This window comes from Schistocerca cancellata, chromosome 5 (assembly GCF_023864275.1).
Source record: "Schistocerca cancellata isolate TAMUIC-IGC-003103 chromosome 5, iqSchCanc2.1, whole genome shotgun sequence".
NCBI classification, from domain to species: domain Eukaryota; kingdom Metazoa; phylum Arthropoda; class Insecta; order Orthoptera; family Acrididae; genus Schistocerca; species Schistocerca cancellata.
Window position 1 is genome coordinate 322,246,766 of NC_064630.1, and position 27,453 is coordinate 322,274,218.

The following is a 27,453-nucleotide window of genomic DNA, read 5'->3' on the forward strand; positions in this document are numbered from 1 at the left end:
TTTGGTAGCTCAGATGATAGAGCACTTGCCTGGAATAAGCAAGGTCCCTCTTTGATTAGGTGCCTCACCCTGTCCTACTGTTCCTATTTTCAACTCCATTTTGTGAAGGTTTGTTCCTTGGGATTTCACTTCGTGCTTGAGGTTCGCTGCTGTCCTTCCCCCTTTTTCTATTTTCTTGGCTACCTTTCAAAATCTGCTTTTTTCCCCCCCTCCTACAAATTGGGTAAATAGAGCTTGACAATTTTATATCCCCTGCAGTATTTCTTTCTTGCTTTTTCTCCTCCCTTTCCTTTCTGTCTTTTTTTCTCCCTGCTTTAATCTGTTCTCCATTTGAGCATTTTGCAACATTATAGAATGCAGAATCTGCTGTAATGAATCTCCCTGGTTACCCTCAATCATCTTAGCCTTACCTTACAATTTCCACTATTAAAAATACCACTAAAGGAAACATACACAACACAGTTGACACTTCATACTAAACATTGTGCTATAGACAGGTGCATAAAGCCATAGAGATTACATTCAGTTGACAGATTAAGTGTAGTTGTTGCTGTTTCGTAACAGTGATTTAGATCTCTAGTGATGATTTCAAATCACGGCAAGGCGTATAAAGTGATGTTAAAATTGCAGCTGTGTCCAGTCTTTATTAAATGTGAAAAACTTCATTATTTACTACTACATAGATAAAATGGCAACATTTTTTGGTGAACCTGTATTAAATATACTCTTTGCTACACATGTAAAATCATTTTAAATTGGGGTAGGCAACTCTCACTTTCACCCATGACACAAAGTTAAACTTCTCACTGCTCCAGTTTCAGCAAATAAAGCCGTGTAAAAATCAAACTACTTTCAGGAAGATGCAGCTACCCTATCATTGATGTGGAAAGTGTAAACTACTAGCAGTTCATACACCGTATCCAACTGGCCACTAGCAGCTATCATCAGTAATCAAAACAGTACTGGAATCCAGTTAAACCTCATTGTGGAAAGACATTAAAAAATATCTCTCAGATTTGCACGCGAACAAATGAAATTGGCATGAATTAGTACTAGCCAAGTCTGTCATTTTTATCCAGCCCACCTCCAATTAGCTAAGGGCTCTGCATGCTGCTCTTGGGTTTCTGTTTTTTGCCGGAAAGTCCATTTTCATTAATCCACAACAGTATTCCATGATACGCTTTCATTTATACAACCATGGGCAGCTGCACCATAAACACACAATTCTTTTGAATATGTGTTTATTGAGATGTTGTATATCAGTACAATTTCATTTCGTATGCAAGTTCTTTTTGGGAATGTTTTATAGTTAGTATTCAGATCATTTTTGCCTTTGGATGATGTAAGATAGCATCAGAATATATTGATTGTTTTAATTGCAATATCAACTAAAGATACAACAAATGACTAAAAAACAGAATATCATGAAATACAGAAATTTCCTTTCACTAAATGTTGGTGAAATTCACATTTTTATTTATAGCTTTGTCTTTTAGTTAAGCAATCTTTTAATGTCTCAAAAGTTAGTAATTCTTGCGTAAGTCAAATCTGATCATATAACAATGTAATTGTTGACAGCTTGATTTCTTGTAATCATGTGAGACTTTTCAGTTCATGAAACCTTCCTTAAAGCTTCAATTAAGATAGGATAACTGTTTTTCATATAAACTTTTCAGGTAGGTGTAGTTTATATTAACACTCCACCAACAAAATATTTCCTCTCTTCAAAGTAATCTAACATCACAATTATTAGAAGTTTCTCATATGCACAACTTTATGGTCTAACAGACGACCTTTTGTTATGAAGTATAGCATACAGAGTAAACATTTCCAAAGTTAAATATGAAGGGTTTAATCTTTTTGTTTTTCGGTTAAAACTGGCCCAGGGCCTTTGAACAAAGCAGTGGTTTTTTTTTCATGATCACTGGTCATTGCTTACCATTGTCACTCTGACCATCACAGCAATTGTCCACTCGTTGTGAAATATACACTTCTGTGTTGCTCAGATCTGCACTTGTTCCGTGTGAGACAAAAAAAAAAAATACACTTTGTAATAATTTCCTAAAATAATAACATGTATAAACTCTACTGAAAATTTAAAAGAAATATATATCTTGATCAATGTAAAATCCAGGATGGAATGTAACAATATTATGTAAAGGATAGTTGCTACTCACCATATAGCAGAGCTACTGAGTCACAGATAGGCGCAGCAAAAGGACTATCAGAAAATGAGCTTTCGGCCAACAGGACCTTCATCGGAGTCAGAAGTGCGCACACGTGGCCCCAGCCCCCCACGCACACATGCACACGCACGCGCACACACGGCGCATGCGCAAAAATGCAACTTGCATTCACGTGACTGAAGTGGCCTCAGCAGCCATAGACTGCTGTGTGTGTGTGTGTGTGTGTGTGTGTGTGTGTGTGTGTGTGTGTGTGTGTGTGTTTGTTTGTTTGTTTACATTCTATCTCTGACGAAGGTTTTTTTGGGCTGGAAGTTCATTTTCTGACAGTCTTTTTGTTGTGCCTGTCTGCGACTCAGCATCTCCGCTATATGGTGAGTACCAACTAACCTCCGCAAATATTGTTACATATCTTTACGCCACTTGGGGGGGGGGGGGGGCAGCAGTGTGCATGAAAATTTAGTTACATTACAACTTATTGAGGAAAACAGGACAGTACCTAAACAAAATTCCACTACTTTGTCCAGGGACACCATATGGATTATACTATCACAAGGACCACCAGTGGTGGTATCAACTTGTTGAAACCACCTACACAATTGTGTAGTTTATGGCCCCAAGCATAACACCCTGCCATTCAGTCTGAAGGCCCCTAATTGATTAAAAGGAATTTCAGAATTTCTTATGATCCTCTGGAGCCTTAAAAATAACATCAGGATCTCAGTACATTACTCTAGCAGAAGGGTTAATTTATTCAGCAGGCATGGTGAAGGTTTTGGGTCAAGACCCAAGAGGTACTGCCATTTACAAAAAGATTTTGACCATTATTTTTATTTAGTTAAATGATATAAATATATTTTTGTTTGTAATTCTTTAAACAAAGTAAGGTTAACAAATAAAACTAAATTCAGTTCAAGGAAAATGAGTAACAGAAGTAACATTTGCAATAATTTGTACACTGACATAATGAAAAGACAGAAATTAAATTTACGTAGAAGCATAAATATAATTGAAATCACATGGACAGATTCCAAACAAAAAAAGAATGAATGGAATGAGAACACGTAAGATAGTTAATGACAATTAAAATGATGCAGCAAATGTTTAGAAACTTTTTAAAAAATTTATACATATTAATTGAAAAAAGATTAGTCAAATCCATAAAAAAACCTAAGCACCCAGCAGTGCTCAAACTCCAACTTTATTTTCCCAGTCAGATAACTTAACTGAAATGCCATGGTGCTCCTCTGTAATTTAATGCTATTGTTAAGGTTGTAGTGAATCACTACAAGTTATTGTCAATTGCTTGCAAACATGGGCTCACTAGAGTGAATGACAGTGTGTAGTTCCTAGGGACCCAACCCTACGCTACTCTGTTGGTGGTTTTAAAAATTTGATCGCATGTGTAGGAATCTCTTCTCGTCAATCTTCAACACTGCAATGAGTAAGTCTGAATTGAGCTGACTGTAGGCATATTCATTGGCCATTTCATGCCCCCACTTAAAAAGCTACTGTAAGATGCTGCTTCCAATAAGGACTTTTAAGTTTCTCTGCAGTGGATGTTGGAAACACTGGTTGACCTTGAGAGGTCACTCAGCCTTGAGCCTGCCCGATACGTCCAGACGACTTCCCTTCTAGGAAGATTAAGAGAAGACTGGCCCACCGAAGTAATGTGACAAGTGACATGATGCACAGCGCAGCAGATACATGGCAGTGGCATGTCATGCACACGACTCAATACCAATAGGAATAATGTGGCACTGTGTCTCTTTCACATTATGAAAGTTCTCTGGCCTTAATCAATTTAAGTAATGTTTTATGTAGATGAATAATAGCTAAATTCATGTCTGTAGTTAATTTTTCAGTAAAACTTTTACTTTTCGCATGTTGTTGTTGGTGTTGTTGTTGTGGTTTTCAGTCCAAACTAGTTTGATGCAGCTCTCCATGCTGCTCTATCATGCGCAAGAGTCTTCATCTCTGAGTAACTACTATAACCTACATCCTTTTGAATCTGCTTACTGTATTTATCTCTTGGCCTCCCTCTATGATTTGTACCCCACATGCTTCCCTCCAGTACCGAATTGGTGATCCCTTGATCCCTCAGAATGTGTCCTACCAACCAATCCCTTCATCTTGTCAGGTCACACCACATATTTCTCTTCTCCCCAGTTCTATTCATTACCTTCTCATTAGTTATGTGATCTGCCCATCTAATCTTGAGCATTCTTCTGTAGCACAACATTTCAAAAGATTCTATTCTCTTCTTGTCCAAACTATTTATCGTCCTTTCATACAAGGATACATTTCATACAAATACTTTCAGAAAGGACTTCCTGACGCTGAAATCTATACTCAGTGTTAACAGATTTCTTTTCTTCAGAAATGCTTTGCTTGCCATTGCCAATCTACATTTTATATCCTCCCTGCTTCAGCCATCATCAGTTATTTTATTTCCCAAATAGCAAAACTTGTCTACCACATTAAGTGTCTCGTTTCCTAACCTAATTCTCTGTGCATCACCAGATATAATTACACTAAATTCAATTATCCTCATTTTGCTTTATTCTCTTTTCAAGCCACTGTCCATTCTGTTTAACTGCTATTCAAAGCCTTTTTCTGTCTCTATCAGAATTACGATGTCATCAGCAAACCTCAAAGTTTTTATTTCTTCTCCCTGACTTTAATTCCAGCTCCAAATTTTTCCTTTACTGCTTGCTCAATATACAGAGTGAATAACATTGGGGATAGTCTACAGACCTGTGTCACTCCCTTCTCAATCACTGCTTCCCTTTCATGCCCCTCAATTCTTATAACTGCCATTTGGTTTCTGTACAAATTGTAAATAGCCTTTTGCTCCCTGTATTTTCCCTGCTACCTTTAGAATTTCAAATAGAGTATTACAATCAAAATTGTCAAAAGCTTTCTCCAAGTCGACTACAAATGCTATAAATATAGGTTTGCCTTTCCTTAACTTATCTTCTTAAATAAGTCGTGTCAGTATTGTCTCTTGTGTTCCTACATTTCTCCTGAAGCCAAACTGATCTTCCCCGAGATCGGTTTCTATCAGTTTTTCCATTCTTCCCTGAAGGATCTGTGTTAGTATTTTCCAACCATGACTTTTTTTAATTTTCACATTTGTCACCACCTGCTTTCTTTGGAATTGGGATTATTATATTCTTCTTGAAGTCTGTGGGTATTTCACCTGCACCATACATCTTGCTCACCAGGTGGAAGAGTTTCGTCATGGCTGGCTCTCCCAAGTCTACCAGTAACTCTAATGGAATATTGTCTTCTCTCAGGGCCTTGTTTCGACTTAAGTGTTTCAGCACTTTGGCAAATTCTTCATACAGTATCATATCTCCCTTCTCATCTTCATCTATGTCCTCTTCCATTTCCATAATATTGCCCTCAAATACATTTCCCTTGTATAGACCCTCTCTATACTCGTTCCACATTTCTGCTTTCCCTTGTTTGCTTAGGATATTCATGCAGCTGGTTCTTTTTCCTCCAAAGGTCTCTCTAATTTTCCTGTAGGCAGCATCTACCTTACCCCTCGTGATATATGCTTCTACACCCTTAACACTTGTCCTCTACCCTTTCCTGCTTAGCCATTTTGTACTTTCTCTCAATTTCATTTTTTAGACATTTGTATTCCCTTTCGCATGCTTGATATATAGCATTTTTATGTTTTCTCCTTTCATCGATTACATTCAGTATTTCTTGTGTTACCAAAAGATTTATATTAGCCCTCAACTTTTTATGTACTTGATCCTCTGCTGCCTTCACTATTTCATCTCTCAAAGCTACCCATTCTTCTTCACTGTATTCCTTTCCCCTGTTCTTGTCAGTTGTTCCCTGATGCTCCCTCTGAAACTCTCAGCTGTCTCTGGTTCTTTCAGTTTATCCAGGTCCCATCTCCTTAAAATCCTGCCTTTTTGTAGTTCGTTCTGTTTTAATCTGCAGTTCATAACCAATAGGTTGTGATCAGAGTCCACATCTGCCCCTGGAAATGTCTTAAAATTTAAAACCTGGTTCCAGAAACTTTGTCGTACCATTATATAATCAATCTGAAACCTTCCAGTGTCTTCAGGTCTCTCCCATGTATACAGCCTTTGTTCATGATTCTTAAACCAAGTGTTAGTGATGGTTAAAGTATGCTCTATGCAGAATTCTTCCAGGTGGCTTCCTCTTTCATTCCTTTCCCCCAGTCCGTATTCACCTGGTACTTATGCTTCTCTTCCTTTTCCTACTACCGAATCCAGTCCCCCACGACTATTAAATTTTCATCTCCCTCCACTGTCTGAATAATTTCTTTTATCTTGTCATACATTTCCATAATCTCCTCCTCATCAGCAGAGTTAGTTGGCATATAAACTTGTACTATTGTGGTGGGTGTGGTCTTACCATATTTACTCGAATCTAAGCCACACTTTTTTTCCGGTTTTTGTAATCCAAAAAACCGCCTGCAGCTTAGAATCGAGTGCAAAGTAAGCGGAAGTTCTGAGAAATGTTGGTAGGTGCCGCCACAACTAACTTCTGCCGTCAAATATATGTAGTGCTACACAGGCATGCTTTGCAGGCACAAAGATAAATACTGGCGCCAAAACCTCTGCGTCAGTAAATAAAATAAAAAAAAGGTGGAAGACGAGCTTTTTTTCTCCGCCCCGAGTTTCGACCATTACATTTTCATACATTATCCAACGAAGTAAATACAAATTCCGTATTGTTCATCGTCAAATGTGGCAGCATTTCAATCTACTACGAAAATCTGACTGGCGAGACTGTTTGGGATGTTTGTCAATATGGCCAACTCACGTTCTGAATTTTTTCCTACATGTGAGGAGAGATGGTTGCAAATAGGAACTTTTATGAATTGTGAATCACATGCAGTATTCTCTTTACCGTAAGAATAATACGAATATAAACGTTTTGCTATGTATTCTTTCGTGATTGCTGCTATCTCATTTAAATCCTGTCTGCCGAGTAAACTACTAAACTAGAGTGAGACAACAGCAAATGCGGAAGAATATACATATCATGTCATGTTTATATTTATATTATTCTTATGCCTAATAGTGATACAGTCAGAAATGAAGCATGGCAATTGACTAGATTTTTAAATCTAAGACGACTCTAATTTCTGTGCAGAATGTAATGTACGAAAGAGGTGTCTGCAAAGATTTTCAAACGGAGAAAAATTTTCGCTAAACTCTCGTTCAGAACATCTTCTATCATATGCAGTCTATTATTTAGTTCTTGTTGATCATTATCAAAGAAAGCAGCAAATAAAACAACTAGCAGTCTCTTGCCATTGTTTCGCTAATGAGACGATTCCTCCCTCTTTTTTTAAATTGTAAGCGGCAGTAGCGCACACAAAAGCAAGCCATGCCGCGAGCGGCGGCAGGTCGTAAACACTCATTATCAGAATGCAACAAACAATGCATGACACAGTACAATAATACATTTTCAGCTTAGAGTGACGTAAACACCTATAACAAAGAGAACGGCACTTATCAGATCAAAGAAAAATAAGCAATCAATTCAAACCAGACGAAGCACGTGAAAAAGAAGGAAGGGTACCCGTATAAATACGGACGGAGCGCCTGACGCATAGCAATGACTACCTGGTAAAGCTTAACTGCTAAGTTTACGACTCGAACCAAACTACTGTAGCTGTATCGTCATTTATTCGACCTAAATTGTGTCTCATATTACTATGGACCAACTTTGTTTCGATTTGGAGGTGTGGCCTAAAACTTTTCTCTCCCCTTGAATTTCAAGTCTCAAATTTCAGGTGCGGCTTAGATTCGGGAAAAAATTTTTTCCTCGATTTCGAGTCTCATTTTTCAGGTGCTGCTTAGATTCGAGTGCGGCTTAGATTCGAGTAAATACGGTAATGTCTGTGTTGGTTACAATAATGTGTTCACTATGCTGTTCACAATATCATATCCACATTACTATTTTTTTAAATTTGTTATTAAACCTACTCCTTATTATCCCTTTTTAATTTTGTATTTATTATCTTGTATTCTCCTGACCAGAAGTCCTGTTCCTCCTGCCACCAAACTTCACTAATTCCCACAATATCTATCTTAAAGCTATTCATTTCTCTTTTGAAATTTTCTGTCCTACCTGCCCGATCAAGGGATCTGACATTCCACAGTGCGATCCGTAGAACGCCTCTTTTCTTTCTCCTGGTAACGATGTCCTCTTGAGTAGTCTGCACCCAGAGATCCGATCTGGGGACTACTTTACCTCCAGGATATATTACCCAAGAGGATGCCATCATCATTTAACCATAAAGTAGAGCCACATGCCCTTGGCAAAAATTACAGCTTGTAGTTTCCCCTTGCTTTCAGCCATTCTCAGAATCAGCACAGCAAGGCTGTTTTGGTTGATGTTACAAGGCCAGATCACTCAGTCATCCAGACTGTTTCCCCTGCAACTACGAAAAGGCTGCTGCCCCTCTTCAGGAACCACATGTTTGTCAGGCCTCTTGGCAGATCCCCTGCCAATGTGATGGCACATAAGCTGCAGCTATCTGTATCGCTGAGGCACACAAGCCCCCTCAACATAAAGGTCCATGTTTCATTGGGGGGGGGGGGGGGGGACTTTTGGCATTAAAAGAACATTAAGCCACTGTTTTAAGTTTTGCATACGTTCTCTGCAACACAGTTTTTCTCATTCAATTTTGAAGAAACTATCTGATAAAAAAAATTAATTCTTTTACACTTTATAGTCTGGTATGGCAGTTTGATAATGAACTTGCTCTCTTTTCGATAATACTTATAGTCATTTTGATATTTCAAAATTAAGTAATTACAAAAACATATATAGAGAAATCCATGGTGAAAAATGTGGTCACTGGCAAGTTTATATTCAGTGCATTTTAGGTTATATATTTATATGTACAAAATGAAGCTAGTGATAGAAATTGTTTTCAAGAGAGCCCTCTCTCCTTCCAGCCTCAAATAAGTTATACTTTTTGGTATTTGACCACAACATGCCACACTCGATCCTATAGCTGCAGCACTGTGTGGAGTTGTGGCTTATGTCTGTCTTTTGCATCTGGTTTATGAAGTCAGTGAAGTTCAAATACTTGAGTTAATGTTGCATTAAAAATTATTTTAATTTGAAAACTAGATATAGTAGGAGATCCATAGCAAACTTAGCTATATATTACGTGTGTCAATTTTTCTTGTCAGCTTTAAAAGTTTTACTCGTGAAACATTCAGTAACTATTTTTGCTCCTATATTGTTGAACAAGTGGCGTGTGTTCCAGCAAGCAATTAAGGTGAAATGGGATTTTGCTATTAATATAGCTAAAGCATACTATATTCCGTATGTCGCCGCCTTTGACACATTAACTGAAAAAGTATTAGTCTGCCACAGACTGGATGAAAGAAGAAGAAATATGAGCAATTAGAAACAACAATGCCATGTCTAGTCATTTTGTAAGTGAAACTAGTAAAGTGCCTTGTCAGCAACAAGCCTTCTGAAGAGTGTATCACACAGGTGACTTTCCGAAAGCTTTCCACTCTTGTGAGCCCGCAAGGGGAGCTCCCACCATAGGTAACCTTCTGACACAGATAGAACTTTACAGGGTGAAAGGGAGGTCAAAATAAAGGGACACACATTTTGACTTAGGTGCTTGCACTCTGTAGTTTCTGAGAATGTGATGATGAAAGTTTTGGCCTACTTTATCAGTATGTTTGAGCAGTGTGCAACCTAGTGATGCAGTAGCGTAATGCCTGATAGCATAGATTCATACATTTGTGCTCCGGGCTCAAATCCAATCTTAAATTTGTGTGTTTTATGTGTTGTTGTTGTTGTTGTTGTTGAAGTATGTGACACCAGTATCTTGTCTTGAGATACAATGAAATTATTGACAAAAGAAATAAGTATTTCAGTTCTTATTAAAAAGACAATTTTATCATTAGAAATCTTATATAATCGTATGGACAATAACTGAAAATGAAAAAATACAAATTCTAATATTTCAATTTCCATATACAGTGGACCCTCACTTCACGAGCACCTCCCATAACACACAGTTTGCATAATGGGTAAAACAAACTGTAAAAAAATGGCTCACTTATTGAGTGATATTTCGCATAACAAGTGACGACAATTGTGTTTGACATATCTAGCCATTTGCGTGCAGTGTGGGAAATGTTCAACAATATGAACTTTTCATTGTTGGCAGTGGCATATGAACAACGTCTTTAGTACTGCTGCAGTCTAGGTTTAGTGCTGTTTCTGCTACCATCACAGTGCAGTTTGTGATCAGACATTTTTTCTAAAGTTGTGTTCACAAATTGTTTTTTTCATTTGCACATTTTAATAACCTTTGTAAAAATGTCCCCAAAGATAAAGCTGCAAGAAGACCACCGTAAAGGAAAGAAAATTACCTTAGAAATGAGAAGTAGAATCATTGAAAAATGCTAAAATGGTGTGAGCATTGCTGATTTAGCCCACACGTGCACTCGGTCTACATCAACTACACTCCTGGAAATGGAAAAAAGAACACATTGACACCGGTGTGTCAGACCCACCATACTTGCTCCGGACACTGCGAGAGGGCTGTACAAGCAATGATCACACGCACGGCACAGCGGACACACCAGGAACCGCGGTGTTGGCCGTCGAATGGCGCTAGCTGCGCAGCATTTGTGCACCGCCGCCGTCAGTGTCAGCCAGTTTGCCGTGGCATACGGAGCTCCATCGCAGTCTTTAACACTGGTAGCATGCCGCGACAGCGTGGACGTGAACCGTATGTGCAGTTGACGGACTTTGAGCGAGGGCGTATAGTGGGCATGCGGGAGGCCGGGTGGACGTACCGCCGAATTGCTCAACACGTGGGGCGTGAGGTCTCCACAGTACATTGATGTTGTCGCCAGTGGTCGGCGGAAGGTGCACGTGCCCGTCGACCTGGGACCGGACCGCAGCGACGCACGGATGCACGCCAAGACCGTAGGATCCTACGCAGTGCCGTAGGGGACCGCACCGCCACTTCCCAGCAAATTAGGGACACTGTTGCTCCTGGGGTATCGGCGAGGACCATTCGCAACTGTCTCCATGAAGCTGGGCTATGGTCCCGCACACCGTTAGGCCGTCTTCCGCTCACGCCCGAACATCGTGCAGCCCGCCTCCAGTGGTGTCGCGACAGGCGTGAATGGAGGGACGAATGGAGACTTGTCGGCTTCAGCGATGAGAGTCGCTTCTGCCTTGGTGCCAATGATGGTCGTATGCGTGTTTGGCGCCATGCAGGTGAGCGCCACAATCAGGACTGCATACGACCGAGGCACACAGGGCCAACACCCGGCATCATGGTGTGGGGAGCGATCTCCTACACTGGCCGTACACCACTGGTGATCGTCGAGGGGACACTGAATAGTGCACGGTACATCCAAACCGTCATCGAACCCATCGTTCTACCATTCCTAGACCGGCAAGGGAACTTGCTGTTCCAACAGGACAATGCACGTCCGCATGTATCCCGTGCCACCCAACGTGCTCTAGAAGGTGTAAGTCAACTATCCTGGCCAGCAAGATCTCCGGATCTGTCCCCCATTGAACATGTTTGGGACTGGATAAAGCGTCGTCTCACGCAGTCTGCACGTCCAGCACGAACGCTGGTCCAACTGAGGCGCCAGGTGGAAATGGCGTGGCAAACCGTTCCACAGGACTACATCCAGCATCTCTACGATCGTCTCCATGGGAGAATAGCAGCGTGCATTGCTGCGAAAGGTGGATATACACTGTACTAGTGCCGACATTGTGCATGCTCTGTTGCCTGTGTCTATATGCCTGTGGTTCTGTCAGTGTGATCATGTGATGTATCTGACCCCAGGAATGTGTCAATAAAGTTTCCCCTTCCTGGGACAATGAATTCACGGTGTTCTTATTTCAATTTCCAGGAGTGTATTTGTACTATCCTCATGAACAAGGACAAGATTAAGGACGTAGATGCTTCAAAGGGATTGACAGGAGTATCTAAACAACGGTTTTGTATTCTGGATGATGCTGATAGATTGCTCCTTATGTGGATAAATAAAAAGCAATTGCAAGAAGACACTATTAACGAGAACATAATTTGTGAGAAGGTGTGAATGATTTTCGTCAACCTCGTTAAGAAGACGCCAGGATCCTCAGTGGCCAAAGTGTTTAAAGGAAGCCATGAGTGGGTTGAGATGTTTAAGAGAAGAACTGGCAACCACAGCATTGAGAGACATGGAGAAGCAGCTAGCTCCAACATGAATGCAGCAGATAACTTTTATCAGCAACTCCAAGATGCTTGTAGCTTCTAAGTGCCACAACAGGCTTTTAATTGTGACGGGACAGGACTGTTCTGGAAAAAGATGCTGAAACATAGTTTTATTACAGCAGAGGAGAATGCATTGCCTGGTCACAAGCCAATGAAAGACTGTCCCTAACTGCTATTCTGTGCCAGTGCAACCAGCAATTTGAAAATTAAACCACTGCTTGTTTGCCATTCAGAAACTCCGCGAGTCTTCTAGAAGTGTAAAGTCCACAAGAGCATGACAAATGTGGTGTGGAGGTCCAACAACAAGGCTTGGGTGACATGTGATCTGTTTTGTGATTGGAGCAATGAAGTATTTGGTCCTCCGCAAAAAAATATTTGCTTGAAATGAATCTGCCACTCCATATCTTGCTTCTTATGGAAAGTGCTCTTGCTCATTCTTCAGGCCTACAAGACCACCTCCCTGAAGAATTTCAGTTCATTGAGATCTAATTTCTGCCTCCCAACTCCACTCTGTTACTCCAGCCTATGGACCAGCAGATTGTTTCTAACTTTAAGAAGCTCTACACTAAAGCACTCTTTTAGCATTGTTTTGAGTTGACTGAAGCTACCAATCTGTCTGGGAGAGTTTTGGAAATATCACTTCAGCATTGTTGCCTGTGTCGGGATGATCGGAAAGGTGTGGGAAGGGGTTACCAAGAGAACTCTCACTTCTGCTTGGAAGAAACTTTGGCCAGAATGCGTTGTCAAATGTGACTCTGAGGCATTTGATTCCAGTACCTGTGGAGCCTGTAGTCTGTGGGACTGTGTCGTTGGCCAAGAGCATGGGACTAGAACTAGATAACTGATATCGGTGAGCTTGTGGAAGATCACAGCAAAAATATGAACACCGAAGACTTATGGAGTTGCAGTGTTTCATTGCAGGAAGTTGTCAAGAGTGCTTTGGAGGAGGAGGTGGTAACAGGAAAGCACCTGTCTTCTGTCACAGTAAGAGAAATGCTAAAAGTGTGGGAATCGGTTGCATTGTACACTGAAAATTATCACCCCAATAAAGCAGTGGCTACATGCACTACAAATTTGACAATAATACAGTGTCGCATTTTTGCCAAGTGTTGAAGTGTCAGCAGAAACAAATGACTATAGATAGCTTCCAATTAAAAAAGAATTAGTTATGTATCATGAATAATAAAGTACATGTCACAATATATATAAATGACCTAGTGGATAGTGTCGGAAGTTCCATGCGGCTTTTCGCGGATGATGCTGTAGTATACAGAGAAGTTGCAGCATTAGAAAATTGTAGTGAAATGCAGGAAGATCTGCAGCGGATAGGCACTTGGTGCAGGGAGTGGCAACTGACCCTTAACATAGACAAATGTAATGTATTGCGAATACATAGAAAGAAGGATCCTTTATTGTATGATTATATGATAGCGGAACAAACACTGGTAGCAGTTACTTCTGTAAAATATCTGGGAGTATGCGTGCGGAACGATTTGAAGTGGAATAATCATATAAAATTAATTGTTGGTAAGGCGGGTACCAGGTTGAGATTCATTGGGAGAGTCCTTAGAAATTGTAGTCCATCAACAAGGGAGGTGGCTTACAAAACACTCGTTCGACCTATACTTGAGTATTGCTCATCAGTGTGGGATCCGTACCAGATCGGGTTGACGGAGGAGATAGAGAAGAGCGGCACGTTTCGTCACAGGGTTATTTGGTAAGTGTGATAGCGTTACGGAGATGTTTAACAAACTCAAGTGGCAGACTCTGCCAGAGAGGCGCTCTGCATCGCGGTGTAGCTTGTTGTCCAGGTTTCGAGAGGGTGCGTTTCTGGATGAGGTATCGAATATATTGCTTCCCCCTACTTATACCTCCCGAGTAGATCACGAATGTAAAATTAGAGAGATTAGAGCGCGCACAGAGGCTTTCAGACAGTCGTTCTTCCCGCGAACCATACGCGACTGGAACAGGAAAGGGAGGAAATGACAGTGGCACGTAAAGTGCCCTTCGCCACACACCGTTGGGTGGCTTGCGGAGTATAAATGTAGATGTAGATGATATTTTATGTCTATTTTTCTTTGAATATGTGGACGCAACACATGATTGTATTTTACATTAATTTATATGGGATAAATTGTTTCACTTAGTGAGTGTTTCATTCTATGAGTAGGATTATGGAAGAAATTATACTTGCCATGCAAGATTCCACTGTACAGTGAATTGTTGTTGACACAGTTGCTGTTAATGTCATAAGATATGTGATGATAAAAATCTATTTTTAATAATAGTTGAAATGCTCATTTCCTTAATCAGTAATTTCAATGAATTTCAAATCACAAAAAAATATTGGTGTAATATTTTTCCATGACAAAAATAAAGGAAAAAGAAATGTGAGGTTGGACTTGGACAGACAGCGCAGAAATTTGAAACAATGTTCTCACCCACTACACTAACGGACTTAAATTTGACACTGCAAAAGCAGCCAGATAAGGTATTGGCAGCTTCAACAGAAAGCATATCAGACATGTTAAATGTTTTGGAACTCATTTTGGAAATTGAAACTAACTGGGCCTGTATCGGAAATCTTTGATATGATATTGTGAACATGAGGAGCTGGTGGGAACTGCATAGTAAGAAAATTATTTCCATCTGATGGCACTAGGCGCATGTAAAGAAATATGAAGTGATGTCTGTTTTGAACGTAGGACAGAATCCTGTCCCAGCAAAGAACTGTGATGAACAGATGAACATTAAAAATCTTCATAGAGTAGCTCCTGGTAAATGTACTTTGCTTTTGTAACCAAAAAACCTGTTGGAGCCCTCCAGTGAGTTTTCAGGAAGCTTGTTCCAGTGTTGACAATTCAAACCCATTGAATCTCGTGAAATGAGAATTTCCTGCGCAGAAGCAACATTATTGTAGCAACATTTTAATTTTGAGATCTGTGATATTAACTGATGGACTGTGATCATGAAGCAGGTTCTAATTTTTCCAGTTAGTGCCCTATCACTATCACGTCAGTAGTATACAGAATAACAAAAATAGCACAGAAAATATTTGTAAGAGCGACTCGCTTGACGCTTCTTAAGGAAAAGAAGTGCTCATCATAGAAAATGCTGGAAATTGTGAATTCAATGCACCAATAAGTTGCCATCACTTGTCTGCACAAGCGCATCTCCCACATGCTCTGTCCCGAGTACTTTGTTGTGTCATAATGTTCGAGTGAGAGGAGTAAATTTGATTAGTGACCAGTTAAATGCAACACAAAATGGCGCTCACGAGAAAACGTGTTGATTGTTATGTGTTATGCAGAGCACAGTGTGTGGAAAATTTGTGCAAGAGTTTGGCTGGAAGTGTTTGGTGAAACCTCCATCAAAGTCCCCAGTGCAAAACTTAGTGACAGAATACCATGAAACATGGTCTGTAGTGAATAAAAAGGATGTTGTTCATTAACAAGGGTCAATCTCATGTCAGTCCTGTAAATATTTTCCAGACCAGTTTTCTTTTGCCCATCATGTTAACTGGGTTGGGGTGAGTGGACTTGTACTATGTGTAGTCTGTCTTCATCCAATAACAGTTGCATGGCACAGTGTGTGCTGTAACTCTTTGTAAACTATGTATTTGTTGTATATTGTGACTAAAGAGCTGCTAGGTAGTTTTGTATGTCAAATTTTAGCAAAGTAATAATAATAATACATCCTACATTAAACACAAAGTGACAGGGTATGAGAACTCTTTTTATTACAGACGTACTGAATACCATTTTACACAGTTACACATGTTACTGTTTACATATACTTCCAACTGTAGGCAGCCTTATTTCCTCTTTGTGGTAGCTCCAGTTGACTGATTAAAAAGAACGTCATGGTCAGGTAGAGGAAGGAGGTGAGATCGTGCAGCGAATGAGTACTAAAAGTGGAATAATTGTTGGCAGAAAATTCTGTAAAAAAAAATTATTAAAGGGTGTTGAACCTTTGTCCTGAAATACTGCTATTGGAAATTTTATATATATAAAAATAGAGGGAAACATTCCACGTGGGAAAAATATATCTAAAAATGTCTGCTTGTGTCTGTGTATATGCGGATGGATATGTGTGTGTGTGCGCGCGAGTGTATACCTGTCCTTTTTTCCCCCTAAGGTAAGTCTTTCCGCTCCCGGGATTGGAATGACTCCTTACCCTCTCCCTTAAAACCCAAATCCTTTCGTCTTTCCCTCTGCTTCCCTCTTTCCTGATGAGGCAACCGTTGGTTGCGAAAGCGTGAATTTTTTGTGTGTTTGTGTTTGTTTGTGTGTCTATCGACCTGCCAGCGCATATAAAAAAAACAGCCCGTGGAGGCCCAGTAGTATCGACCGGCTGCCGTGTCATCCTCAACCCACAGGTGTCACTGGATGTGGACATGGAGGGGCCTGTGGTCAGCAAGCGGCTTTCCCAGTTGTATGTCAGTTTATGAGACCAGAGCTGCTACTACTCAGTCAAGTAACCCCTCAGTTTGCCTCACAAGGGCTGAGTGCACCCTGCTTGCCAATAGCACTCGACAGACCTGACGGTCACCCATCCGAATGCTAGCCCAGCCCGACAGCGCTTAACTTCAGTGATCGAGTGGGAACCGGTGTTATCAATGCGACAAGGCTGTTGGAATTGGAAATTTTTTGGGAGGGCAAAATGCAATCCTTATGAGGTTTGAGCATTTTCTGGAATAAGGTGCATTTCAAGCCTGATTTCTGCCTGTTCGTACTGAAAACATTGTAACAGTAATAAAATTAGTTTAATTTTAAGAGCCATTTATTCAGTAACTTGGTACAATGTTTTGTTTTTATTTCAGTTTTATTAGTAACACATTATTTTGTTCTTACGATTACGAGCTCAGCATGTCATTGGGACTTTGTTCTGTCCTTTATTGGAAGACATGGGAATGATATACTTTGACACATCTGTTTATCTAAAAGACTTTTCGTATGAGCCTGTTGTTTGATTTTATTTTATTTATTTATTTATTTTTAAGGAATGTTGCAGAGGCAATGGTTAGTAAAGGTCTGGCCACCGTAGTCAGGTATCGCCAAGATGATGACCAGCGATCTTCTCATTATGATGAACTGCTGGCAGCAGAAATGAAGGCAGCAAAGTCCGGCAATGGATTGCATTCTAAGAAAAATATACCAAATCATCGTGTGGCAGACGTGTCTGGGGTGAGTACATGCATATTACATCCAGCATTAAATTCTCAAATTCACTGTTGTACAGCCTATGTCTCTAATAAGTCTAAGTGTTTTGAAAAGTTAGAACCTATGCCCACCTGGTGAACAGAGTGATTTTTCCTCTGTGGAGACATATTTGATCTTGAGACTTTGCAGGACTTCTCACACTTAGTGCTGTGTAAGAGCAGTGTATCTTACTTAAACATTGTTTGGTGTTTTTTCAAAGACTACATTTTCACCATGGACTGCAGAATAGAAAAGCCTGATAATCTGTAGTTCTTTAGATTTGGGGCATTGTTGAACTGGTAAAAAACGCCAAAGATGAGTGTTTGGAGCCATGTTTTGCAGGAGGTAGTCAAGCTGCGCACACACGTCAGTTTTTATGTTCACAAGTATCTGCTGGATCCACATATAAATGATGATTTTTAAGCATATCAGTGAAGAATCGCGAGATAATCAGTTAGTATTCAGACTGCATTTAGTTGATTTATCTGTGTTGCTGTGTGATCTTGCAAACTCCAGTACTTGTTGAAAAGTGTCCAACACTTGAGACAGAATAGTTCAAAGGTGGCTGTAGTATTTATCATTGCAAAATCAATGTAGGAAGGGGTACCTTAATGGTTAGTGCAATGAAGATTATTTGCTTGAAGTGTTGATGAAGTCCTTTGAAAACTGGTTGTTATAGCAAAGTTTTCAATATATTCAGCAGATTACACACCTTCTTTACTTATCGTTTGAGTAGGCTGTAGTTGTAGTGTTAGGAGTTTTACAGCAACTTGTCAGAATTGGTAAGTGTATTACAAAAATCGTGATTATCCTAAAGGGAATAAGCAGAGAACGACCGAGCGATGTGGCGCAATGGTTAGCACACTGGACTCGCATTTGGGAGGACGACGGTTCAATCCCACGTCCAGCCATCCTGATTTAGGTTTTCCGTGATTTCCCTAAATCGCTCCAGGCAAATGCCGGGATGGTTCCTCTGAAAGGGCACGGCCGACTTCCTTCCCCGTCCTTCCCTAATCCGATGAGACCGATGACCCCGATGTTTGGTCTCTTCCTCCAAACAAACCAACCCAATAAGCAGAGAACGAGAAAGTTGGTGTTACAGGCTCGGGTTGCTACCCTGTACACAGCAGAGGGAATAATCAAAAGAAGCCTAATTAAAAACGAAGTCCTGTCTTTTGTAAATATGAAGACTGTTGGGATGACGTGTGAAGAAACTAGGATCAGTGTGGCATAGTGATGAGGGAGACGTATCAATATAGACAAGCAATGCGCAGCATGTTGACATTGTCATAAAGGGCCATTGATCACAAAAGTTCGGTAATAGGGTGTAGAATGTGGGCTACTGGAAGAGGACAGAGTCAAGATTTAACTTAAAGCAATAAATAAATTGCATAAGCGACACCTTTAGTAAGAATGATGGATGTTGTCAACATACGCTATTGACACAGTCCCAGGGTGCCAGTTATGTCATCAACTGTAGTAATACCTGCCTGACAAGTCCAAAATAATGCCAGAGGCCATTTAACATTTTAGTAGGCTGAAGTTTGTGAGCAACAGTGTAACAGGAACCAATTTCCACTTGGTTTAGAGCTGACACTATCCCAGTGTTACAAATGAAAACCTCAGCAGCTACAACAACACGAAAGATGGACTCAGTAAGTTACCTTTCGGTGGGTGAGGCAGTGGACCCAGACTACCATTACATGACTTTAGAATCCGAATTGAAAGAGTAGACAACTGCTAAAACCTACTAAATTTTACATGTGTAACCTATGGCTTTAAATGATGAAAACGAGAGGTCATGGATGCTGGGTAAATTCATGGTCTCCTAATTGTATCCCAGAAGGAAATTCAAGTGGCATGTAGCAAGGCATGGACGTGGTCAGGGAACTCGGTTACGGGGAATAAATTTGAGTAAATGGGTTTGAGAGCAAGATCAACAATAGGAAAGTAAAAGTATGTGCCACATGGATACCACCTCGTTACATCTTACCAACAGACTGTGGTTAGACATAAACTGCATCACAAAAAAAGTGAATCAGCCAGGAGATGTGATCAGGTGTCAGTGTAACTTCATAAATGTACACATTATTGGCAGGTGTGTGAATAATTAGAGTTGCAACATAGACATGTAGTCATACAGTGGAAACCTTGATAGTTGAAGAGCGACGGATACACAGTAGATGATTATCATTAGCAATTTATTCATTTCATGTGTCAAACTGGAATGTATAACAGATTGTCAAGTTGTTACGGACGCATTTTGTAATTGAAGTAATCTAGAGAAGAAAATTGAAGTAACATGAAGCAAATATTTTATGAATATCACTAAAATGTAGGAATTAGTAGTGGGCATGAACTTTTTGCATTTTGTGTTTATTCAGTCCTTTAATGACTTTCAATCCAGATAAGACTAATTTTTTGAAAACTTTTTCCAGGATTTAAATAAAGCAAAACAGTTCTTACCATTCCTCCAGAGGGCACAACGCACAGAAGCAATAGTAGAATTCGTTGCCAGTGGTTCGCGCCTAAGACTATATATCCCAAAGGAGACGTGTCTTGTTACATTCCTACTTGGAGGTAAGATAATTTATAAGTCTTTCTGCTCTCTATCTGATTGAAATTCTAAGGTGCTACTAGTGATACAGCAAATGCAGCTGATGAAAATAACAAAAAGATTGAATGACTGTTACAAATTACAGTTGCATCATTGAATTAATTTTTTCATTGTACACCTCCATCACATTCCTCTCACCCTATTGGGTAGAAAAATGTAATAGGTCTCTAGAGCATAAGAATAATAACGTAACTACTTTACACAAGTACAAAACTAAGTACAGAAAAAGTTTTGGAAAACACTAACAGAAATAATCATATTAGAGAAGTCACTCGAACAAACATGAAGTATTCTCCACTTATTCCAGTCTTTCTTTTGCACAGACTTCAATCAGCTTTCTGTATCTTACTTCAGTACATGACATCAGTTGGCCGTATGTTCTCTCTCTCTCTCTCTCTCTCTCTCTCTCTATCTATCTATCTATCTATCTATCTATCTATCACCTCTATCTCTATCTATCTCTCCATTTACGTTCTTTAAATTTTTCTCTTGATACATTTTCTTGGAAAGGCAATGGAAGCTATCAGTTGTGATTTTTGTTGGGTTTCCAATTTAACTTATTTTCCAACATCATCTGTTTCTCTCTCTGAACATGGGGACATAGTGGTTAAGGCAGTTAGCTCTCGTATTAGAGGAATGGGATTCAAATACGCATCCAAATTCAGTAAGGTGAATGGGTGAGATTTCTTTGAAAAAGAGGACACCTCTTTCCCCTCCCGATCCTGTTTGCCATACCTAAAAGTGTCATTATCAGTGAAATTTGAAACTGTAATCTTCTTTCCATTTTTCTTGTGCACTACTCAGAATGTTGTACTGTCTGAGTTAATATGCTAATGTAATCTTAAGGCTGCTTCGTTTTCATTTAGTGTGCTGATCTTTATTCCTTACTGTTAACATAATAATTTGTGAAGAAGACTGAAAAAGCATTTGTAACCATTATTTGCAACATTTCATATAATTTGTTTCATTTTACAGAGTCACGTCTCCAGAATGACAAATAGTTCTACATTTTAATTCACTTGCTCGTAGAGCTCTATATTGCTTTGTGCCAGAGAGAACTACTGAGTCATCTGCAAACAAAAACCCTGTTCCCAGTATTTTTCCTTTTATTGCTTTCCAGCACTACTAAATATGTGTTGTCTTACAGTGTTAGTTTTCTGGGCTTAATTAAATGACTTGCAGATTTCTGTATGAACAATTTTATTTGTATTTAGAGTTACCGTACAGTAATTTAAAACAATTTGATTTCAGAAACAGTAATTAAAACTAGTAGTAACCAATTGTTTCACATCACATAGCTTCATTAAAAAGGAGTAGTTTTAAATCTTTCCAAAGTGGAAGTAAATAAGCGTACTAACAGCATTTATGATAGTCTGCTTGCAGGCCTCTGGTACAGGAGTAGCTGCTACAGAGTGACACTCTTAGCTTTAAGCGTGAAGTTTATTCTTAACTTTTGGAGTTTCTTAAAAAGGTGTAAAAAAGCTGGAAGAGAAGTAAATATAGTTCTTTACTCTGGCCAGATAAAAAACAAGCTGTTGAAAAAATCAGGAAATAATAGTGGATTATAAACAAATATATTCCAAAGTCTTGCTAGCAACAGTAGCCTACAAAATGCAACTTCTGTTTTTCTCTGTGTAGTCTTTAAATATCTATGAAAGTGGTTGAAAAAAATATGAGCCTCAGAATTTTGCTACCTCTAGGCTGCAAGATCTTGTTAACGGAGCTGTTTATTCAAAAAGTGCTTTTTTATTACACTTTCTATTAAAGAAATAGATCAATTAACTGATGATGAAGTGCTGCTTCAAATGGGAGGAAAAAGACTTGACTAAAAGAAGGGATAGGTTGATCACACCCCCTCGAAGCATCGAGGAACAGTTCATTTTGTGAGAGAGGGAACCATGAGGAGTAAGATTGTAGATGGAGATAAAGGTTTGGCAAGTTCAACTGGTTATAGGATGCAACAGTTTTGCATAGGCTTGTGTTGAGAGCTGCATCAATCCTGTCTTCGTATTGCAGAACACAACAATGTTAACATCCAAGAACTGAAAAGTGAAAATAACACTACATAAAACATACTTTATAAGAGTAAATATTATGCTTCATTTGGATATACATGAAGTATTTTCTGTGATTTTGTGTAAAACTATTTCTTTGCTGAGAATGTTATAAAAGAGAGAGAACAAACTTCAATCAGCATTACATAACCAAGGAAACTGTTTCTTATATTGAGCTTGACTTGTATTTAAAAATATTTTCATAATATTGGTCTTTTGTGCAGTGAGTGAAAACACCAAATTGTGCACCAAGGCATTTGCCTTTTATTAAGAAAGCATTCTGATTAGTCCAAGTCATACCTACGTTCACTTAAAAATGTGTTACTGGATGGGCTTCACTGTGTCTGGTCCAAAAACAAAACAAACTTACATATGAAAATGGTTTTTGTCTACAGATAGTACATAAATGTATTGGCTGTTTTTGAACTAATCACCACAATGATTTGTTGTGATTTACCAGTTCTCCAATTTATATTGCAAATAGAAATATAATCCACAGGCTGTTTGTTGAGCAAAGTCATCATGGTACCCAGTAGCTTGCAAATTGCAGAAGCAACAAAGCTTTGTGTTGTGCTAGGCAGTCAATATTCATTTGAGACTTTGTGAAGCTGTACATAGCTCCACAGATGTTGACAGGCAGGTCATTTTGATTCAAATTAGGATATGTTGTGCACTTTGATGAATTGGCTTAACAGTAAGTTTATTTGCAGAGTAAATATTAAATGTGGCCGAAAATTAGACTTTTATCACTAATAATGATCTGCTAATACTGCAGACTTTTTTCCCCTCACTTGTGTGTTCAGAAACTTCTTAATGCAAAGTAAAGGTGTTGACTTTGTCAGTGAAATATGTAATTGTACAGTGTATGATAAATTAAGTTACTGTATTCATTACAGAAAATGGAACAGTGAAATTCAGAGGTAGTATGTGCCCATTAAAATCTTTGAGGAGGAATCGCCCAGTTTTAAAATGTTGCAGGAAGCCTGTGGGAACATTCTTGGAGATCCAAGTAGTAAATTTGAAGACAGATTTCTCAGACAGGTCTTCAATAAGAAAAACTGATGAAGAGTGATGAGGAGAAAGACTTGTAGGCCAGTTAGGTAGTGAACTAAATTTAAATCTTCAGCCTTTCACCAGATGAAGATTTAGGCTTGATAAAGGCCTATGATTAGATGGTTCTCACACTTTAACAAAAGGTTGATACTAAGAATGTATGCTTGACTTTCTTGAAAGGGGAAAAAATGAGGAATTTAGAATACGATCCCAGAACTAAATATCAAAATGAAAAGTTTTACACAAGCCAATCTCTTTGACAGAAGAAAGGACAAATGAACAAATATTCTTTCTTAACTGCAGGGAATTTGTGTTTCTGGAAAACTGTCGAACAAGTTTTCATAAAGAAGGGATGTGGGGAGAAGGTCTGTTTCATAAGTCAAACGTTGGGGGCACTGGAATGCTCCACAAGGACAATGGTTTCCTAGACACAACTCGGTTCTTAAGATTTTGATGTTATCATAGTTTTAAAAAAAAGCCCTAGTCAGGACATTGCCTTTGTGCTATCAATAAGCATTGGAACTTAATACCTGAGAGTGGATACATACGAGGACTTCCAGTAACGCTGTGAAGATTGCAAACTGTCCACCAATATATAGCTACCAAAAACACACTACCTTTAAGAGAATACATTTGGTGTTGTGGTCGTCTTTAGTCTAGAGACTGGTTTGGTGCAGCTCTCCATGCTACTCATCCTGTGCAAGCTTCATCATCTCCCCTTACCTACTGCAACCTACATCCTTCTGAATTTGTTCAGTGTATTCATCTCTCGGTCTCCCTCTATGATTTTTACCCTTCATGCTGCCTTCCAATACGAAATTGGTGATCCCTTGATGCCTCAGAACATGTCCTACTAACTGATCCCGTGTTCTAATGAAGGTGTGCCACAAATTTCTCTTCTCCCTAAATCTATTCAATACCTACTCATTAGTTATGTGATCTACCCATCTAATCTTCAGCATTCTTCTGTAGCATCACATTTCGAAGGCTTCTATTCTCTTCCTGTCCAAACTATTTATCATCCACATTTCACTTCCATACATGGCCACACTCCATACATATACTTTCAGAAACGACTTTCTGACATTTAAATCTATACTCAATGTTAACAAATTTCTCTTCTTCAGAAATGCTTTACTTGCCATTGCCAGCCTACATTTTATATCCTCTCTACTTCGACCATCATCAGTTATTTTGCTCCCCAAATAGCAAAACTCATTTACTACTTTAAGCATCTCATTTCCTAATCTAATTCCCGCAGCATCACCAGATTTAATTCGACTACATTCCATTATCCTTGTTTTGCTTTTGTTATTGATCATCTTATATCCTCATTTCAAGACACTGTCCATTCCGTTCAGCTGCTCTTCCAGGTCCTTTGCTGTCTCTGACTGAATCACAATGTCATCAGCGAACTTCAAAGTTTTTATTTCTCCTCCGTGGATTTTAATTCCTACTCTGAATTTTTCTTTTCTTTCCTTTACTGCTTGCTCAATATACAGATTGAATAACATCGGGGAGAGGTTACAACCCTGTCTCACTCCCTTCCCAACCACTGCTTCCCTTTCATGTTCCTTGATTCTTATAACTGCTATCTGGTTTCTGTACAAATCAGGGTGTCTACGACCCGGGACAACCGGGAGATCCGGGAAAAACCCGGGAATTTTTTCAACCGGGATAAACCTGGGAATTTTTTTTGTTTTAGCTTTCAGATAAATTTTTGTAATTTTGGCTGGTAAGAAACAATACTCTAAGGATATTATGTATCCCACTACTGCAGAATAATATGCAGCAATAAAACATGAACGAGAGAAAAAAAAAACTAAAATAAAACGTAAGTTGCAAAGGAAATGCGCCATGTACAACAACTAAATACAGTGCTCATACAAGCGTCTGCGAACAGCAAAATGTGTTGAAGGCCTTAGGAAGACTATTCGCCGGCCGGAGTGGCCGTGCGGTTCTAGGCGCTACAGTCTGGAGCCGAGCGACCGCTCCGGTTGCAGGTTCGAATCCTGCCTCGGGCATGGATGTGTGTGAATTCCTTGGGTTAGTTAGGTTTAATTAGTTCTAAGCCATTTGAACCATGTCCACATGACCGGTATTTACATTTAGTGATTTTCCTATTTCCTCTTCGTTTATTGCTGTCACGTCAAGTGAAAACAAAATGGATTTCTGTGGCCAGGAGCTATCAAGTGAATTAAAATACACTCACATGAGTACGGAAGGCTAGAATATGTTACTACTTTCAGATTTTGTTTCCACCTTTCTGACAATCAAGTATTAATTGCCTTGCAGAACAATGAAGTTATTTTTGTCAATTTGCTAAAGCAATTTGGCTTTTTAATCATTTCCGATGAGTCAATAAGTTTATTTAAAACAAAGTGTTTCATTCCACACTATTGGCTAGTTTCAACTGTTCGCTGCATTTCAAAAGTGCATGTTTTCATCTTCTATCACATGACATTATGCCATAATGAAGAACCAAACATTAGATAATACAGCACTGGTACTCCAAAAGAATTTACATACGAATGTGCACTTTAAGCCAAATTACGCGTTTTAGTATGGTGCACGAAATTCCGATGCTCTTGGAGTATCCTCTGATGTGTTTTTTCTTTTATGACATAATGTAAGATCTTTTAATGCCTTACACCTACGAACATACGCACTTCCAGCATCCTGGTAGATGCGCAAGCACGGTGACGCCTGTTACCTGGCGCGCTCTGGCAACTACTGAAACGAACCTATTTCTAACAGGTCGCGGGAAAATATTGCGAATGGTTATTTGAAAAGTGTTATTTTCAAAGTAAATTTCCTTTTATATGGGATGAACTGTGTGCGAGAATGTACGATGAATTTCTTAGATCACAGAGCGTTTGACTGTCATTTTAAAATCAAGTCTGAGTACAAATGTTTATAAAAAGTTCGAACCCAGAAGATCAAGACATTTATGTCTTTATTAAAAATTTTACTGGCACATTTGTGGGATGTATCTCAAAGTGTAACACGCCCCTTATTAATCTTCGAGACCAAGATAATATGTGAAAGCTCTGCTTTTCTTGTAGTAACAGTATATATATTATAATTTAAACCATTAATGTTTCCTATTTGTGTGCACGCCCTACTTAACAGTGATAACACTTTTGGCTGACTACATCACGTGTCCTATGCTCGAATATCCTCTGTCATCGGCTGGCGAGATCATGTGACATGAGCTATGACTGGCTACAAATATCACTGCAATCTTGATTTCAATGCTTCGGAAAGTACCATGCGGCGTTTGGTAGAATTTAAATTTAGACTTTCATGATACGAAAATATGTAGCGTACATGTTGCTGCACATCAAAGATCTTTCAAAACGTGTGTGTGTGTGTGTGTGTGTGTGTGTTTTTTTTTTTTTTTTTTTTTTTTTTTTTTTTTTTTTTTTTTTTTTTTTTTTTTCAGTCAACATTGTCAAAAGCTTTCTCTAAGTCTACAAATGCTAGAAATGTAGGTTTACCTTCCCTTAATCTATCTTCTAAGATAAGTCATAGGGTCAGTATTGCCTCACGTGTTCCGAAGTTTCTACTGAATCCAAAGTTGTATTCGCCAAGGTCGGCTTCTATCCAGTTTTGCCATTCGTCTGTAAAGAATTCGTGTAAGTATTTTGCAGCCGTGGGTTATTAGTTCAGTAATTGTCACATCTGTCATCACCTACTTTTTTTGGGATTGGAATTATTATATCCTTCTTGAAGTCTGAGGGTATTTCACCTGTCACACATCTTGCTCACCAGATGGTAGACTTTTGTCGGCGCTGGCTCTCCAGAGGCTATCAGTACTTCTAATGGAATGTTGTCTACTCCCAGGGCCCTTTTTCGACTTAGGTCTTTCATTGCTCTGTCAAATTCTTCATGCAGTATCATATCTCCCATTTCATCTTCATCTACATCCTCTTCCATTTCCATAATATTGTCCTGAAGTACATCACCCTTGTACAGACCCTCTATATACTCCTTCCACCTTTCTGCTTTCTCTTCTTTGCTTAGAACTGGGTTTCCATCTGTGCTCTTGATATTCATACAAGTGGTTCTCTTTTCT

The 27,453-nt window shown here is 39.2% G+C and overlaps 1 protein-coding gene across 1 annotated transcript in view; it reads left to right on the top strand.

The window, feature by feature from the left end:
- The window catches only part of LOC126188991 (staphylococcal nuclease domain-containing protein 1), an 89,907-nt gene that overhangs the window by 36,935 nt on the left and 25,519 nt on the right, over window positions 1-27,453 (top strand). The window contains exons 10-11 of the mRNA XM_049930786.1: window positions 17,453-17,636; window positions 20,090-20,231. Coding sequence (XP_049786743.1) covers window positions 17,453-17,636; window positions 20,090-20,231 — 326 coding nt within the window. The remainder of the gene's footprint in view (window positions 1-17,452; window positions 17,637-20,089; window positions 20,232-27,453) is intronic.